Source organism: Argiope bruennichi, chromosome 5 (genome assembly GCF_947563725.1).
Source record: "Argiope bruennichi chromosome 5, qqArgBrue1.1, whole genome shotgun sequence".
Classification (NCBI taxonomy): Eukaryota; Metazoa; Arthropoda; class Arachnida; order Araneae; family Araneidae; genus Argiope; species Argiope bruennichi.
This window is the reverse complement of record NC_079155.1, coordinates 126,655,120-126,673,874: the sequence shown is the minus strand read 5'-3', so window position 1 is coordinate 126,673,874 and position 18,755 is coordinate 126,655,120. Positions and strand designations below refer to the sequence as shown.

Genomic DNA, 18,755 nt, shown 5'->3' with positions numbered 1-18,755 from the left:
TATTATACGCCGGCTGAGAATGAATATTCCATAGATAACTAACTACAGAAACATTAAAAGTTAGCGTCACACATTATTCACTTTCATTTGCAGCAAAATACTTACAGGGTTATGAAAAAATTGACTTCTCAGAAAAATTAGACTTTTCAGAACGGCGATGATTATTAACTATCAGTTTATAACCTAAAGCAAAGTACCAGAAAACATCCGCAACATACTAATTTTTTACCGAATATAATAAACAATTTGCGATAGAAGCACGAGAAAAATTACCTTATTCAGATTAACAAGAGTCTGTCTCAATCCTAAGGCAGTCGAGGTCTCCCCTTTCTGATTCAGACGAAGTGAGATATCACAATACCAAAAATCTTTGCAAATTATAATCTACTTCACTTCAAATCAATGGACTAGAGCATAACTCCTTAAGCTATAGGTCCAGGTTCAAATCGTGATTGTTTGAAAACTTTTTATGCTATTAAAATTTCGTCAGCCTTTGCAATGCGGATTTTTTTTTTATTATTATTTATCCAGTTACGATAAATAACTCCATTTAATTCTAAGAATTTCATTCCAGTTTTACAAATAAGCACAATAAAATATAGTTCTTTTTAAATTCTTTTATTGCAGATCAGTTATTTGTTTTTGTTTTCAATTTCCTTGATTATGAATACACTTGAGAACGCCAATAATATGAACTCAAATGAGGCTACATTTGTAAAAAGTGTTTGAAGCCCTGGCGAAGAACTCTAGGATAGAATAATATTCTATTATTATGTTCGTGACTTTTTAAATTTAAGAAAGAATTTTGAAATCAATAACAACAATAAAAAGATAAGTTAAATACTAAATTGTAATAATAAAGAAATACTTAATACTTAATAACACAAATCGCAATCCAGATGGCACTTTTAAACAACAGAACTTGAGATTATGCACTATTTACCAAAAAGTATTTGGACAACCATGTAAATGAGATTATCTGCGGTCATGACGACGTCACATCTTCTGTACTTAAATATCGTGTAGGATCCAGCAATGTCATTAGCCACGAAATTCAGCTCTGTCAGTCTGCAAGAAAGACGTAATTGTTGGGTATCATTGAACTGGTTCATTTTTGGAAGGTATATATAGCGAGATGAACCATTCCAAAATCGTTAATAGTTTTTGTGGTTAGGAAGTGGAAGGTGAGTGGTGGTCGTCAGAATGCGCTTTCTCTTAGTTGAGTGGTCTACTGGTTTGTAGAATGTACTAGACTAATGGCGTACGTACTCGAAGAGTTCCCATAAGTATCTACGACTAATTAATAAACAACGCCAGGAAGCCTATTTGCTTGGTTTCCATGGCCTGTTGCCGTCCATAGGCTTTCGAATATAAAATCCAACTAACTCGGGTGCAAGGCACGTAAGAATTGAAATGCTATTCCTATGCGTCAAATATTATCTGTCTAGCTCTTCAGTTAGCGGTTAATTTATATTCGAACACCCAGACGGACAGACTTTTTCTGAATGTACTTAAAAATTTTTATAGGAATTTATAAATTCGGTATAAAGACAATATACCAAATTTCGGCCACCTAGCTCAACTTGTTTATGTTCTTTTTTATCAGAAAGATGTTTTCGAAAAATCTATTTTTCGAACTTAGTGAAATATTCAGATAAAAACGTGCAATTTTTGAAATGTTGAATCTCGTCTGTATTTTTTGACAATTACAGTATGCTCCCTATAGTTCATACATGAACAAGTGAGAATATATTCTGCGCTTTGTAATTATCTTGTAACAATATTCAACTTTTTAAATTTAAATTAACAATCAAGGTCTAAAAATATTAGTTATATATTGTTATGGGGAATATGCAAAGAGGCCAAATTTTAGAACTCTGTAGTATTAGAAAAATGAATTAAAATTGGATTGCATCGGTACAAATACGAAAAACGTTAAATAAAAATTTTTATTTAAGGAATTGTGTCTTAGCAAGTACTAACGGTAAAAGAAATGGCTATAAACACGTTTAAGCTTGATTTTATTTTAGCTGGAAGTAAGAAATTTCAATCATGGACATTGTTAATAAATTTTTTCCACATTGCAATAGGTGTTTTTTAATCCCGATTAAAAAAAATCTTATAAAGTGAAAAGAAATTAGTAAAAGTAATGAGAAAATAAAAATTGTACTTTATGCAAACTTAAGTGTTGTTGAACACTAAGGCTTACGGAAGAGCGTCATTTTGACAAATTTCAAATATTATAAGAAAAATTACAATTTCGCATTTCTATTTTATCTCTTACATTGACTTTTATCTGTTTAACGAGGCAAATATATGTTGGTGTCTATTTTCTTCAAACGTATTTGAAATATTAATTCTTTATGAGCATACCTATATTTACGAATGTGTGTCAATTTGACGCTATCGTAAACCTAGTGTTAAAAGACAGTAACAAGCATACCCAGGAAACAATATACTACAATGAGACAAAGTTGGGAGTCGACATAATATATCAAATAGCGCTCAAATATACCATCAATGTAGCATCTTTTCGATGTTCTCTAAACCTGGTTTTCGATTTTTGAGGTTTAGTGGCAATAAACGCATAGATCTCCTACAAAGACATACTATGTCAAAATTATTCTGAAGGATTTTTTATTTCAATTGTCCAATAAACTTGAAACGGAAATTAAAAAAATATAAAAGTATAGATTATGATCTTCCTAGTATTTCGCAAGAAAGCAAGGGTTATCTAATAGGCTTTTGTAAAAAAAAAGTGTGCGGAAAGTGGCCAAACACAATTGAGAATTTCTGTAGAAGATGCGCGAAATGAATGTATAATATTAAAATAATGTGTACTAAAATTTTTCTATAAATAGATATCTCGTATATTTTTTTATTTTTTACTTAAATAAAGTAAAATTATATTGCCTTCTAAGTGGTTTTTTTATTTTAATATATGTAGTCATTCACACATCTAATTGACGCGTGTTGTAGAGATAGGTATATAAGAAATGTCCTCAAACATAGTGTTAAGGAATATTTCATTGAATTTTTCTTTTATTTTACAAAATTTTAGAATTCTAGCACATCAGGAGTGGTTTCTCTCGTACTGTCGTCTATGCTCGGTAACAAAGGTGATGTCCATATCAATCTCTCGTATAAAATTATGAACCTTCGACGGGCCAAAAGTGCGCATATTTTTAATTTTAGTGTTCCGAATATGAGAGTTTTGTACTTTTTACTTTCTCCCAAAATAAAGTTTTATAATTGTCGAAAAAAAATTCGAACTTGGAATTTTTTTTTTGAATTTCCATGTTTTAGACCTCCGAGTACGAAAAACACATTTGTTTGGCACAATGTCTGTCTTTCCACGAACACGATGATTTAAAAGCGCTTTGAGCTAGACGGCTGAAATTTGATATATGGAATTATGACTAAATTTGGAGATTTCTATCAAATTTTGAGCGACATCAATTAAATGGAAAGTCTGTCTGTCTGGCTGTTAGAGAACCAAGTGAATTTAATATCTTCAAAACTCAAAAAATTATGTAAATAAAATTTGATATACAGATTTAGAATCTAAAATGCAGACACTTATTACATTTTGAGCCAAAGCTGTCAGATAGTTGACTGCCCGTCTGTCTGTATTTTAGCGTACATGTAAACGCCATAACTCGCAAAGTTCAATGACTTAAATCTATGAAATTGGGTATATTATCTTGTGACTACAACTTTGGTTTTGTGTCACATTTTGGAATAAATCGGCTGCCAAAGAGACGGCCAAAATACATGGTAAAAATGGAAATGAAATGAAAACTACATGACCAAATGAAATGGTCATAAAATGAAAACTACATGACCAAATGTTATCAAATTTAGTAATACAATGCTCAAAGCAATTAAAGGATATTATAAGCCTTGTATAAAATAACGGTATAAGCAATTTTTTTTGAATAAAATGGAAGAAAAGAGTCACAAATGCAATTTTTTTTTATTTTCAAACTTTGCAATATGCAAATTTTGAGTTTGACGTCGAAGACGTCGCTTTAGCAGCAGCGAATTTGATTTCGCTTTCAACTTAAGACAAAGCAGAAAAGAATGATTGACATTCAGTAAGCACGTTGTTTCGATGAGTGCGATGTCTCAACGAAGTAATAATTTTTAATTAATAATAAGATTGAAATAACAGATATTTGGAACAAATATTTAAAAATAACAATAGCAAAATTATTTGTTATTCAGAAAATCGAGGATTATGCATCTCTAATCGGATATGCCTCTAATGTCCGAATAACGCATGCTGATTGTTTTGAATCAGCTCAACTCGATTCATTTCGAGTCAAAACAAGCATGTTTATTTCCAGGAGGTGTATGATGTAATCAAGTAGTCTTGAATTAAAAAGCCCAGAAAATATTTTTTTTTTTGAATGATTACTAGTAGAAATATATCGTTGTATTCAAAATTTAAATTACTTTCAAAATCAAATTCAAAGTGTAATATCTTGAAATTCGTCTTTTGTTCTTCCTTCTTTACATCTTCGATTAGAAGCATGCCTAAAGATAAAGCAACCCCCAAAACTTTTCAAGAAATAAAGAAGAAAAGCAAAATACATTCAAAAAAATGTAGATTTCCTCCGAGTGAAATATATTTAAGTGTTTTAGGAAACGGTTCTAAATCCTCCTCAAGGGCCTTGTATATGTTCACCGATCATGCTAGGTAAATTAATTTTTGTATCCGATAAATATTAATTATGGAGTCATTTTTATGTTTGTTACAATTTTCAAAAGTTATAGATAGCCCAAGGTTTTTTTACGTCCCCCCCCCCCATTTCAAAAATGTGATAATCGTCGAACAAAACTATCGAAAAATCCACAAATCTCACGAGTTTTGTGAAAAATTATGTACGATTTTAAGTATGCCAATCGATCTTTCTGTGTTTAACATCCCCCTTTTGAGGTAAAATATTTTGTGATTCAACATGATAAATAAATTAGAAAAGGAACTGTTAATTAATAAGGTCTATTCTGTTAACAGAACTCAGTTCCACAAAGGATGAATATTGATACTCACCTATATTCATTATTAGAATTTGATAATTAGTGGTGTTGTTAAGACTAAAATTGCTTTTGTTCTGAATATCATTAATGAGTTTTTTTAAATAAATACTTTTCTTTTATTGTCAACAGCTGCCAATTGATGTAGTGTCAAACTTAATCATAAAATGGGGACTGATTTTGTGATTTAAATATATAACACGACTTGGAAGCATTATAAATAATTTTGCTAATACCTTATTTTGCTTTTGCTATAGTTATGATTAATTTTGCCTATGTCATTTGACTTTGAATTCCATGGTAACAAAAACATGATTTTTAAACCAAGATATATATTAGAAAATTATTAAGAAAATGGGGAAAATATCAAAAATTAATTTTGAAGTATAAATTTTTTGAAATTTGTGAAATTAGGAGGATTTTCTTACTTAATTTTACATACATTCTACTAGAAAAAAGAAAGCTATAAATTAAAAAAAAAATAACATTCAAATAGTTTGATAATAGAAATTAAATGTCATCAAATGTGCTTCTTAAATGCTTAAAAGCTATCAAATGTGTGCTAAATTTGTCAAGAAAATACAAGTACTTTATGCTGATTTTAAGACAATAATTGCCTTTCTTTTTAGAAAAAAAAAAGAGGCTAATCAAATACATGTTTCAGTTGATTGATTATATTTTAGAAATTTTACTAATTTAATTCATGAAATTTTATTTAGTATAGAGTAATTTTCTATATCATATATACCTAATTTGATAGCATTTAAATTTTTCCTGCTTTTTTTCTTTTGGAACTATTATTATAGACTGATAATGAAACATTTTTCTGGTTATATAAATCAATGATCAAAGGTATGAATATGGCTTAGGCTTTGTAGAAATTCACTTTTTATGCACCTTTCAATTATTTAATTATATGGTTAAGCAGGGAAAATTTTTTCATATGATATTACAATTCTATAAATAATATCAAAATTTATATATATATATATATAGTACTAGTAAATGTAAACATCTCTTCCTTTCATCCTTATTTTGGCGGATTGAACCCATCCTAACGCTTGCGCAAAAGCGCAGAGAGTTTTACAATTCATTGCTGAACAGTATATATATATATATAATGCTTATGTGAATGCAAAAGCTAATTTGTTAATTGTTTATGATAATTTATATACCTGGATTATTTGCATGTTTGAATCTGAGACATTGCTATCTTTTTGGAGTTGAAAATTAAATCAATCGGTTTCATTTCTAAATTGAAATTTAAAAATGAAGGTTAAAATGATAGGTTAGGACAAATATAAATATTAAAGAATCATTTGTAAGAAGAATCAATGAAATAAAAATATAAAGCATTTTTGTGTATGAAGTGATGTTTTCAGAACTACTGGAGCATCACTAATTAATTTCATATATTTGAAGCAAAGCTAACCACTTGAGTAATAATGATAGAATGTTCTATCATTATTACTCAAGTATAATTTAAAATGTTAGAATTTTTTGGTGATAAGATGAATTTCATCTAAGTTGATATGCATGGCATATCAACTTAGATTATACAATTATAGATATATAATAGATTATAGATTACTATAGATTATTATTATAGGTTATACATCTTAGATTATACAACAATTATATCTCATTTACTCACCATTATTAGCAATTATTTCAATGTTATTAATATTTTGTTGATCAATTTTGATAAAATATATCTTATTTAAAAAAAAGGAGAAAAAGTGTAATCAATTTTGATTTTTAAGCATCTTTAATCAATTTTGATTTTTAAGTATCTTAGAATTATATATTTTTACTTACTATCATTTACATATATCTTTTTGCTGTTGAAAATTTTAATTTTAGAAATTGACAATTTTGGTTGTTGTAATTAATGAAAAATTAATGTTAGCAGTTCAAACAATTTAAATAATTTATATTTAGTAATGAATGTCTTTATAGTTATAAGGTATATAATGTATAACCATATGGAGCATGAGCAAATGTACCTAGGAACACATCCATAAAAAATCACAACATGATTCTTGAGGGTTGATGAATGGAGCAAGCAGGGGGTGTAAACCTAGTATAATATAATATGTATTTGTTCATAATTAATTTTGTAGGGAAAACATAACATATGATGTGAGTCATTATTATTATTTCATAATTAGTACCAAAGTGCAGTCAAATGAATATATTTATGTTAAAAAAAGAATTTAAATAAACACATTAAAGCCTGAACTTAATAAATTTCAGTAAAGCAGTACAAGCTTACAATGCAATATTATTACATATCCTACATTACTGTAATAATATTATTACATATCCTATAACAATTCAGTCATATCAATGAAATCTAAAATAGCAAGTTGTTTAAATTAGTTATTGTTTTTTTTAATTAAAGAGTCTAAAAAAGTGTTTGAATTGACTACTTTGACTCCTGGCTGAAATTTCTAAACATAGTTATTTTTAGAAAAACGGTACATGAAAGTAAAGAGTCAAGCAAATGACTATAATAAACTGTAGCAAATAAATTTTTAATTGATTTCTTTGATGAAAAAATAGTTCAAAAATTAAAAAAGTGAAATGCAGGTGCATTCAGAATAAAGTGGATTGTCATCAATTTGAATTTATAGTAAATCAATAGTAAATCTATTTCTAACTGTGGACAAAATTTAAATATATTACTTATTTAAAATTCCAATGAGTCTAGTGTTTATTTTATTAGGTGTTATTTAAAATTACTAAATATTGAAATGAACTTTTTATATTATTGAGTTAATTTATTAATTTGCAAGCAAAAATAAATATGTGTGTAAAAATGAAAACTAATTTTTGGAATTTAAAAAAAATGCAAAAATTTCTAGAATTTGAGCTGAGAGGTATTAAAGAGTATTTAAAGAATAGCCATGTATAATCAAAAAATATTTATAAATTTATTCATTTATGAAAGTTAGCATTTACATCACAAATTAATAAAAAAATATTATTTAAATGCTTTTTTTTTTAAATCTAATGTCTCATTAACTTTTCCAATCTATTTGTGGCATACTAATTGATATTGTGGAAAGATTGGTTCAAAAGCTATATTTAACAGAATATAAAAAATTTGATAAAATCTCACATGAAGTTGGACAACTTTAAATTTAATCTTGATGGAAAGATTACTTACCTTGTTCTAAAATGTATAATGTACAAATATCATGCATAAAATGAATCTCAAATGTTTAAAAATTGTCTTTTTTTTTTTAAGAGGCAACGTTTATTGACATTATTTCATTAAAATTTTTAAAAAAATGGTTTAGTTATGAATTCTGATTATCCCTCTTCTACAAATCTCCTTCCTTCATTTCAAAGAAAGAACAATATTGTATAATTTAGTTGAGGGATGCTATTGACCTTTGATGAGTTATCAGTAATATATGCAATGCTTTCAAAATATTTTTTAAAATTCAATAAAATACTCTCAAAACTCATACTTTAATATCATTTGGAAGGTCAAATCTTGTACTTTATTTTATTTATTTATTTATTTATTTTAAAATCATCTTTGTATGATAAATTTTTTGGAAGTTATTGGCCAAACAATGATCAAATAAAATCACTGTCCAATTCAATTGTTAATTAGTTAAAACTTCAATTAAAACTAGAAAAGAAGGCCTCTAATGTATACATCTTTATCATGCAAGAAATTATTTATCATGCTAATTTTTGAAGCTCGAGGTTTGGTGTTCAAAAATATGACAGCACCAAAAATGATCAGTAACGAATGAACATATTTTCATCTTCTTTTTTAATATTAGTGATGCAATATTTATTTGATGTATAATTCAGTGGGAAAAATAAGTTTTTTCTTTGTTAATGTTCTCATATGTAGCATTTAACTTGGAGCTACTAAGGAGTGTGATTGTACTTTAAGTTACAAAAGTTATTATACAATCTTTAGATTCACCATCATTTTAAATAAAAGTATTTAAGAAAATCCTGTTTTCAAAAATCAGTAATCATTTGTTAAATAAATATTCTTTAATTTAATTCTTTTTTAATTGTCATTTATCGGTATTTCATTTTTAAAATAAATTTTAGTGCTTTAAGGTTATAGAAAAGTTTTATGTTTTGAATGGTAAGAAACCTGACAGTGGCGAATTTCTTAAAAATACTTATTTCAGTATTTCATAATATTTATAAAAATTGATTTTAATTAAAAGACTAATTAATTTGAATAAAAAGTTTATTTTTAATTCATTTATAAAAGTCTGTTTGTAAAAATTGTTTTAAATTTCATTTTCAGGTATCTTTTTAATTGTGGAGAAGGAACTCAAAGATTGGCTCAAGAACACAAGTATATTAATTTTATATTTATAGTATTTTCTGATTGTGCAAAATTGCTTGCAGTGCTAATTTAATTTCTCTTCCACAGAATGAAACTTTCAAAATTGGATGACATTTTCATTACACATAAATCTTGGGAAAATTTTGGTGGTTTATTAGGTATGATTATTATATGTAAACTCATTTATTAAAAAAGAAAAGAATGGTATAAATTGAATGGTACATTGTTTGAAGATATCTTGATGAAAATTTTAATGAGATTTATATGTTTTATTAAATATTAATGACAGTAATATCTAATTTTCTCATAAAGTATTAAAAAAACATGTAATCATATAGCAGTATTGCAACAGAATCTAATAATCAATAACCAAAGAAATTTTTTAATTGTATGTATTGTGTTTATTTTAGTGCATACTTTTCTTGACTTTATTATTCTTATTTATCTGAATAAAGTGGTTTGATTCTCCTCTTTAAGATTTTGTTCATTATTTTTTATTTTATTTAACTTATTTTTTCATTTGAAAAAGAAGATAAAAATCCTTTACTTTGATATAAAAGTTTATTATTATTTTGTATTTTCAAAGATTTTATACAATTTAAAAGGGTTAAGTCCACTTACAATTTAAAAAGTTGTTTTCTCTGACCAATTTATAGTTTTTAAAACTATAAACTTGTCACTTATTATCCTAGTATATTAATGTTTGCTGATATTTTTTTAATCTATTTATATTTATTCAAATGTTTCACAACCTAGATAAATAGACTTGCATCACTTTAAAAACAGTGGTTAGTATACATAAGCAGCATTTATCCTTCATCATAACAACAGCTAAAATGCATGCCAAATTCAAAAAATGTAACTACCTTATAAAAAGAAAAAGAAGAAAAAATGGGGAGGGGTATCTTTGTTAAAATCAAAATGTTCTTGTTCAAATTTTTACATTTAACTTTGTCCTGATGCCTTAAAATTAGTAAACACATGTTGCATGCATTATTTCTTTTAAATGGCTTATGTAATAGTGATATGAATATGAATGCAATAATTAACCATAAAATCTCTGATTCTTAGATATTCTTTGATGCTCTGTATTTGAATTGTATGAAAGATTCTGATATTTAACTTATTTTTCTGTTATGTTTTGTTATAATTACATATCAGTATTATATTTGTTTGATATTAATTTGGGCACTTCTTAATTTCTTAGTTGATTGGATCGAACATTTACTATATGATTTTTATATGCCTAAATGGCAATTCTTAGGGCTGTCTAGTTATTTATATATACTTTAGGGAAATAAAATTTTAAGCTATTTGTTGGTATGATTTTCTGATAACTTCACTTGCATTAAACTGTTATACTTGGTAGTTGCAACTGTGACAATAACAGAAAATTGGTAGTAATATTTGTTCTCGACAATAGTTGTTGTCTGGTTGATCATCACTTAACAAGCAACATTATCTATCTCAAATTTATGTGAAAAAGATAGATCTGAATTTTTCGGTACAGATAAAGAATATATTAATCTTTTTCCACCTATGAAATAATCTAAATTCATTATTAATCGAGAAAAATTCAGTTTTCTACCCCTTCACCATTCATGTAAAAGTTGAGAAATCGGGATAACTGGTGTTAAACAATTTTCAGTATATTGAAAGATACGTAATTTTTTTTTAATTTTTTGGTTATACTTATGTAATTGATTCAAGACATTGTGTGAATAATTAACATTTAATAGTTTTTCCTCATGCTTTTTATTTATTATTTAAAATTTTTATTTTAGGTTTATCTCTGACGATACAAGACATGGGTGTTTCAGAAGTAACAATTCATGGTCCTCCAAATTTAGTAAGCTTTTTAAAGCACATATTAGTTAATATTTATTTTTTATTTATGATTTAATTTCTCTTTTATAGATCAAATCTGTAATTAAAAGTGAACCAAAAATTTATTTAAAAATCAGATTAACTAACATGAGATCTTTAAAAAAAATGTAAAATTAAGAATAAGATAAATAGTGTCAATAGTTTAATAAAATAAAACAGTTTCAGGTGAAATTTTGTCAAAATTTGATAGAACAAGACAAATAAAAATCAATACTTAAAAAAGGCAATCAAAGGGAATGAAACACCTTATAAAGATTTTTGTAGAAAAAGTAGGAAGAAAGCAGTGGGAAATATTGATGGATACATTGAGAACATTCTTCAATGATGTTTTAATGGAATACTGATAAGCTGGATAGAGAGGAAAGTAGAGAAGAAAGAAAAAAAAATCAGTAAAACACTTGTGAGTGTTTTACTGATTTGTCTGTCAACTGCTCTCAGTTATTTTTGGAACTCATTTAAAAGGTACAAGAATAGATTAAGCTTGCATGAAAACTGCTGGAACAACTCTCCCCTCTGGTTTCTAATCATTTCAAAACTTCTAACAGCAGAAATTCACATGCAGCATTTGGGAAGACTATTCCATAAAGTACATTTGAATTGAAAATTTGAATTATGTTGTTTCAAAATACATTAAAGATATGAAAGCAAATTATTCATATTAATAATGTATGATAAATTAAAAATGCTTTTTAATGGTCTGAAAATATTATCTTAAAGGGCCTAAGAAAATAGTTTGAATAATTTATAAACTTGATTTAATTAAATTGGTGAATCAGATTTCATGATCTCTTTGCTCAAAAAGAAATCCTCTTGGAAAAAGAAATTGCTGAGATAGAATATAAAGCTAATGCATTTTCTGAACAAGCTGAAACTTTTTTTACAGTAATATTTAATATGTTGTGTAAAGCTATTGGTGAAAAAAACTGAGTTGTTGAAAGAATGAAATAAAAAATTTTTAAAAAGGGTCTGAAAATTTTCCTTGCAAATTTAATAAAATTTTCTAATTTTTTTTTATTTAGATTTATTAATTTTTTTCCAAGGAAATGATGTATTTTAAAGTGATAATGTAATGTTTTTCTTAATACAACTAACTGCTGTACAATAAAATAATTTTTTACACATGCGTTGAAAATATTTTAATAAGATTTTTCATAAGAAATTTTCAGAAGTTTTTTTCTAAAATAACATCATTTTAATGTTTGTGAAAAATATTCATCAATTTCTGGTGATTTTCTATGTGATATATATATTCTGGTGATATATTTGTATGTTTATATTTCATACTTTCTTGCCAAACTTTGTAAATTTCATTGTAATAAATAGTTCTATAATCAAAATTATAATGGTAATAGTAATTCTTATTTTTTTTCTGAACAAAGGCTTATTCCTTTAAGATAAAATTTAACTACACATCCCTGATGTATTTTTCAGCCTTTTTGATGATATTTTGGTATGGTTCAATAGATAAATAATTTATCTTGGATATATGTGAGAAAAAATGTCTCAAATTTCTGGATTTCATAGCTGCTATTTTCATTTTTCTAGTAAACTTGAATAAGAATCAATTGTTGATAATGTAGTAACCAATGTTCTGAATATTCATCCACTAAAATTCATGTTGGCTCGTGACAACCCAAAAATTGTATTATTTAAAAATTTTCAGTTTTTTTTTTTTTTTTTGCATAAAAAATTTTTGTTTTATATTTGTGCATTTTCTTTCTGCATAGAATCTTCTTTATGAACAAGCAGAATCATTTGTTGGCTTGAAAGACTTAAAAATCGGTAAGAAAATTATTTGAATTTCTAAGCAAAGAATATTGTTTAATTTTTTGTTTAAATTTTTTATAGTGAAATTTTTTTAAATTCATTTCATTGTTCATATTATAGCAATATTAAAATTTATAAAATGTAGATAATATCTAAAAATAAATATATATACATTTTTACAAATCTCAAAACATTAATGATTTTCATCAAATATGATTACGTTTTCTACTTCTATATTATACTTTTTATATATACACATTTAGAATTTATGCATATATATATATATCATGATAATCATATGAATAGATGCAACAATTAACAGGTTGGGATGAAACATTAGTGCAATATATTGAAGAAAAGTTTGCACATGTTGAATTTAATTGCATGTCCAGTGATTAATTGCAAAAATAAATAAATAATAATGTATCTAATATTGACTGCATTATCATGCTAACTAAAGCTTGCTCATAACTAATGTTTGCTAATGTCATGTGATTATATATAAGTACCCACTGATTTCTATGATATGCATAAATAATTGAAGAATAGCTACTGAAAAAAGAAATATCAAATATTAATTTTTAAAAATTTTGATTTAAATTTTTGTTTTTATAATAAAATAATGTTACTACGTTTAAGTTTACAGTAAAGGTCCAATAGCTGATATCCTGAAAGTATCATATATATTGAAATCATATTTATAACAACCTGCATCATATTTGTATGGCCATCATATCTATAACATGATGGCCATAGAAACCTTGTTTATTAAATAATACATATTAGCAGAATCTCTCAGATTCCTAAAAAATGTAATTTTAAAATAAAGTAGAGAAATCATCCATAATTCACTTGAGTCAGGGCTCCTCTTGATCCCTATGATACTTCTCATAAATTGCTTTAAATAAGTTTGCACAAATTTGTTTTTTAACCATAATTGTGCTGCAGTATTGATGAAATGGATATTTTACCAAAATCGTATCGTCATCATTTTTTTCATATGCATGTAGCATATTTAAAAACATCATTCAAAATATAAAAAATTATTATCATTTAGATATGAATGAATGTTATTCTAACTTATGTAAACAAATATGATATATTTGATTATAATTTACTGAGTGTATATTTTATAATATTTTAAAGTTTATTCTTTTTAATCTTCTAAATGGTTATTAACAACCTATTTTCTAAATCATTTTTTGTATTAATTGAAATCTGAAATTATTTAAATTTTTATCTTTATTTGGCAGCTTTTTCCCTGAAATATATTAATGATTATTATTATTGTTGTTTTATAATAGTTGTGAAAGGATATAATGATCGTTTTTGTGATGATTGCATGGAGGTTAAGAAGATTCCTATTTTCAAGACTATAAATTCATCATACACTCTTGTACATTCTTCAGTTTCTGACAGCTTTAGTTCATCAGACTCTGATGATGATCAATCGCAAAAGCATAGTAAGGGATATTTTCTATCAGTTATTCTGTTTTTCGTAATAAGTTATTCTGTTTTCATATTTTGTCTGATTTGAAATGATGTCATTCTTTTGAAATAGTTAGAAATTTTTAAATACATTTTCAAATTTTATTTTAAGATCTAAAGTTAGTTTTATATAATTTTGTTTTATTTTGAGATTCTAGCTGTTTTAATAAATTTATTCACAGCTTCTTAGACTGTAACTTTTGCATTACTTGTGTCATATTGATTTTTAAAGTTTGTTTGTAAAAATAGCTCAAAAGATCTTTTTGTTTTTAAAACGTTTTAATAAAATTATTGAATAGTTTTTAATTCAATTTGTTATCAATTAATATTTCATTTTCTTGTTTTTTCAGTTACAGAGAATTTTTTTAAATTAAAGTTCCCAAAAATTATCACTTTTATTGATTGTGATAGTAAAAGAAACCTCTTTTATAAATAAAATATGACTGATAAAAATCCATTTCTGTTAGTTTAATATGTCTTTTAAAAAGAAGATGTAAAATTATTGAAGCTGAAAAGATTGTGGCAGATTAAACATATTAAAATTTTGTCAAAAAAAGAAGAGAAAACATGCTGTTCAGATTTTCTGTATTGGTTTTGTTTGTAGCTATTTTCTAAGATAAAATTATAATTATTTATGAATTCTGTCAATTGATTTGTGGACAGTTTAGTTTACATCAGTTTAGTGCTCATTTTTATTTGTTGTTGACTATTTTCCTTTCTTATATACGAATTTTTCAAGTAGAGTTCTGCAATCACCAAAAAAAAAAAAAAAAGTGAATAAATAAATAAACAACTTTGAGTTTTTGATATATCATCTTTTTTTAGATCTGAATGAAAAGAAAAAATGAAATTATGTCTGTATGTGAATGTGATAAATCAAAAATGAAAAAAAAATAAAAAAAATTGGTGGTTGGAATTTAATATAGTCTTCTGGTGTGCAATATTTCTATCAGAATTTGTTAATCTATCTTCATTATCATCTATTTTTCTGCATTTAGAGCAACCGTATTCAGTTTGAAATATTGTTAATATATTTGGTGTATATATAGATATAAAACATTTTATAAATAATGCTAGTATTAAAAGAATAAAGTGCAGCTAAAACAAGTTATTAAGAAGGAACTCTCGAATTTTGATAAATCGGCTGAATGTAATTTTTCAGCAATAATATTTATTAGTATTTATATATAGAATAGTATTGTTTAGTTTGACCATGTATTTGTAAATGTACAAATGTTAATTTTAGTAAAGTTTTATTTTCTTCATTGTAAATATTTATAAAACTTTTTATTCTTACTTGGTGCATTTAAGGAACATTCTTTATCATTTCTGAATTACAATTGACTTTTTTTTTCTCCTTTTCGAATTTCTGATGAATTAATTTTTGTAGGTATATTTAATTTCTATAGCATTGATTTAATTTCGATGCTAAATTATATAAATGCTGTAGTATATAAATTTACATGCCACATTATGATATATTGAATTCTATGTCTCATAAATGTTTTGAAATTATAATACTCCTTAAGTAGTTACTAATTGATTTACTTTAATTTTATTACTGCTTATTAGTACTTCCATTTTATTTGCCATTTCTTCCTTGTGTTTCCAAATATATAGCAATTTAATGATTTACATCAGAACTTCTTTTTTTTGTTTAATCCTTTTCCAGGCATAAATGAATCGATTTGATTCAACTTATGAAGAAAAAAAAATGTTTAAATGAGCAAAACATTCATAAGTAACTGGTTGGGAAAAATACTGAATATATTTATTTGTATAACATTAATGAAACCTTTCATATTAAAATAGATTTGTGCATTATTTTTATTTATTTATATTGAAAATCCAGCAGATGATTCTTTCGTAATGTTTTCTCATCCTAAAAATGCATAAACGTTCGTGAATTTCTTTACCCAACCTTTGTCCAAGATGATTTGTTAAAAATTTGAATACAAAAAAACAGTGCTTGAAATATTTATTTATTCTAAATTAACAAAATTTTATGCATAGAATATATATATATATATATATATATATATATATATTTAAAGTACAATTTTTTTTATCTGTGAATCATGATTACATTTATTGATGTTCTAAATAATTTTACTGGGACAATATTTCTTTTTAATGTTTTTAAACTAAAATAGATAAGAAAGTTATTTTTATAAGGTTCCACAAAACTGGCTTAGTAATTTTTTGAGTTCTCTTCTTGTTTTTTATTCATTAATGTTTGATTTACTTTATTTTTCAACTGTGGAATTATTTAATGCAGTTTTTCAAAAAGAAATTGAAGAAATGGGAAAAATTTTAAATCTCCTGATTTCCATTGCAGTACAATATGTATATAATGTTTACCATCAAATTCAATCTAATCCTTCTTCCTCCCCTTAAGGATCCAAAAGATTACGAAGATCTTTGCATGAATCTGTTCCTGATGTCAGTATTGCATATGTTTGCAAGGTATATATTTAATTCTGTCTATTTCAAATTATAATTAGTTTTATTTATTTTGGTAAATATAATTTTATTTATACATTTTCATTTAACTAGATTTCTTTCATATTTGTAAAGATAGAATTTTATAACTGATGTTTTGCACTATTTCTGATATGCTAGATTTTTAAAATTTTGTACATTCTTGAAGACAATATACTATTTTAACCTTTTAGAATTTAATTTTCAGTTACTTATTGATATAATGAATTGCTATTTCCATATCCATAGCACCTTCTAGGGGAAAATTTGAGCGAAAAAAAATTGAGTTCAAGATTTCCTATTACTTATTATTTAAAGATATTGAAATATGAACATCTCTATGTTTTGTACACTTATAATATAGTATTTAAAAAAATATTAAAATTATTAATAACCATTAATATTTAATTAGGGTCACAGCAGACCTGGTCAATTATTACTTGAGAAGTGTGCAGATTTTAATGTACCTGTGTAAGTATTTTAATTAAATATTTAGCTAATAGTTGTGATTTTATGATGTTTCCCTTAATTTGAATATGAAGAAAAATGTAAAGATTTTCAAGCACAGATTTTAGATTATAATAGGTATTTCAAAATGAATATTAGGGTTTTAAAACTTTATTATTTTATATTTATCTTGATAAATATTTCATGAAGTAAAAGAGCAACTCTAACAGTTCTTCCCATATGTATTTGATTTGAGCATCATTCATTACATGGCACATATGAAATTGATTGGTAATTCTTATTATATATTGATCTGCATGTTTGGAATATATGAAGAAATCTGTTACTTCAATCCTTGTTCTCTTATCATATCAATCAACTGATAGAGAAAGTGCATACATATGATCTTTTATGTGTATATAAAAAAGGAAACTTAATTTTCTTTGTCTGTTGATGAAACTGTCATGTGTTCAACATTCTCTTTATGATGTACTATTTTCAAATGATTCAACGATCACAGTTGAACTTAAAATGGAACACATTATGAACTTTTAACTATAGATTCACCTTATTATGCTGTGAAATAACTGCTGTCTCTGTTTTTGCTACTAGCAATTTGTAGAGGGTATCGGAACAATTTGTGAGTGTGTGCATCGTTAATACTGATATCTTTGATTTTTCATTTTAGTGTTGCAGTATTATTGTACACCTCATCTAAGATATGCAGTGAATAATTTAAATTCTTATGTTCATTTTGAACTACATGCTGTGTGTGGTTGCATGAATTTTTGCATAATTCTTAGATAAGTTATTTACATATTAGTGTTTAAAGAAAATGTTTTGCCAAAACATTTTTTTACTATCAAATCTTTTTTTGCTATAATAATATGAGTTGTCATCATTTTTAATATTATTTAAAAATCAAATATGTTACTTTTTTCGATTAATTTTCTGTAACTGTTACATTCCATATGATATTAAAAGCATGAAAGCATATAAATAGAATTTGATCAATTAAATTAGAATATTAGTTTTAATAAATGCCTGTTATAATTTTCTTGATAGTGGTCCATTGTTAGGTGAATTGAAAAGCGGAAAAGATGTAGTTTTGCCCTCTGGTATAGTTGTAAGTATACATTTTTAAAAATGTTTGTCCTTACAGTAATTTGAAATCGCAAAATTTATATAAAAACATACATTGTTTTCTAAACTTTTGTAACATCTTTGCTCGATTATGATGCATTGTAATTTTTTGTATACTTTTTCATATAGATAAAAATAAAAAAAGGGGAAGCTGCAATATTAAAAAGCA

At 25.5% G+C, this 18,755-nt stretch overlaps 1 protein-coding gene across 2 annotated transcripts in view; it reads left to right on the top strand.

Annotated features, from left to right (window-relative positions):
• The first annotated feature begins 4,323 nt into the window (after window positions 1-4,323).
• Window positions 4,324-18,755, top strand: part of LOC129969203 (zinc phosphodiesterase ELAC protein 2-like) — a 37,699-nt gene continuing 23,267 nt past the window's right edge. For both annotated transcript variants that reach the window (XM_056083649.1, XM_056083648.1), the window contains exons 1-9: window positions 4,324-4,702; window positions 9,332-9,382; window positions 9,461-9,531; window positions 11,158-11,222; window positions 12,988-13,042; window positions 14,332-14,490; window positions 16,914-16,981; window positions 17,409-17,467; window positions 18,509-18,569. In XM_056083649.1, the coding sequence (XP_055939624.1) occupies window positions 4,413-4,702; window positions 9,332-9,382; window positions 9,461-9,531; window positions 11,158-11,222; window positions 12,988-13,042; window positions 14,332-14,490; window positions 16,914-16,981; window positions 17,409-17,467; window positions 18,509-18,569 (879 nt within the window). In that variant the 5' untranslated portion in view covers window positions 4,324-4,412. The remainder of the gene's footprint in view (window positions 4,703-9,331; window positions 9,383-9,460; window positions 9,532-11,157; window positions 11,223-12,987; window positions 13,043-14,331; window positions 14,491-16,913; window positions 16,982-17,408; window positions 17,468-18,508; window positions 18,570-18,755) is intronic.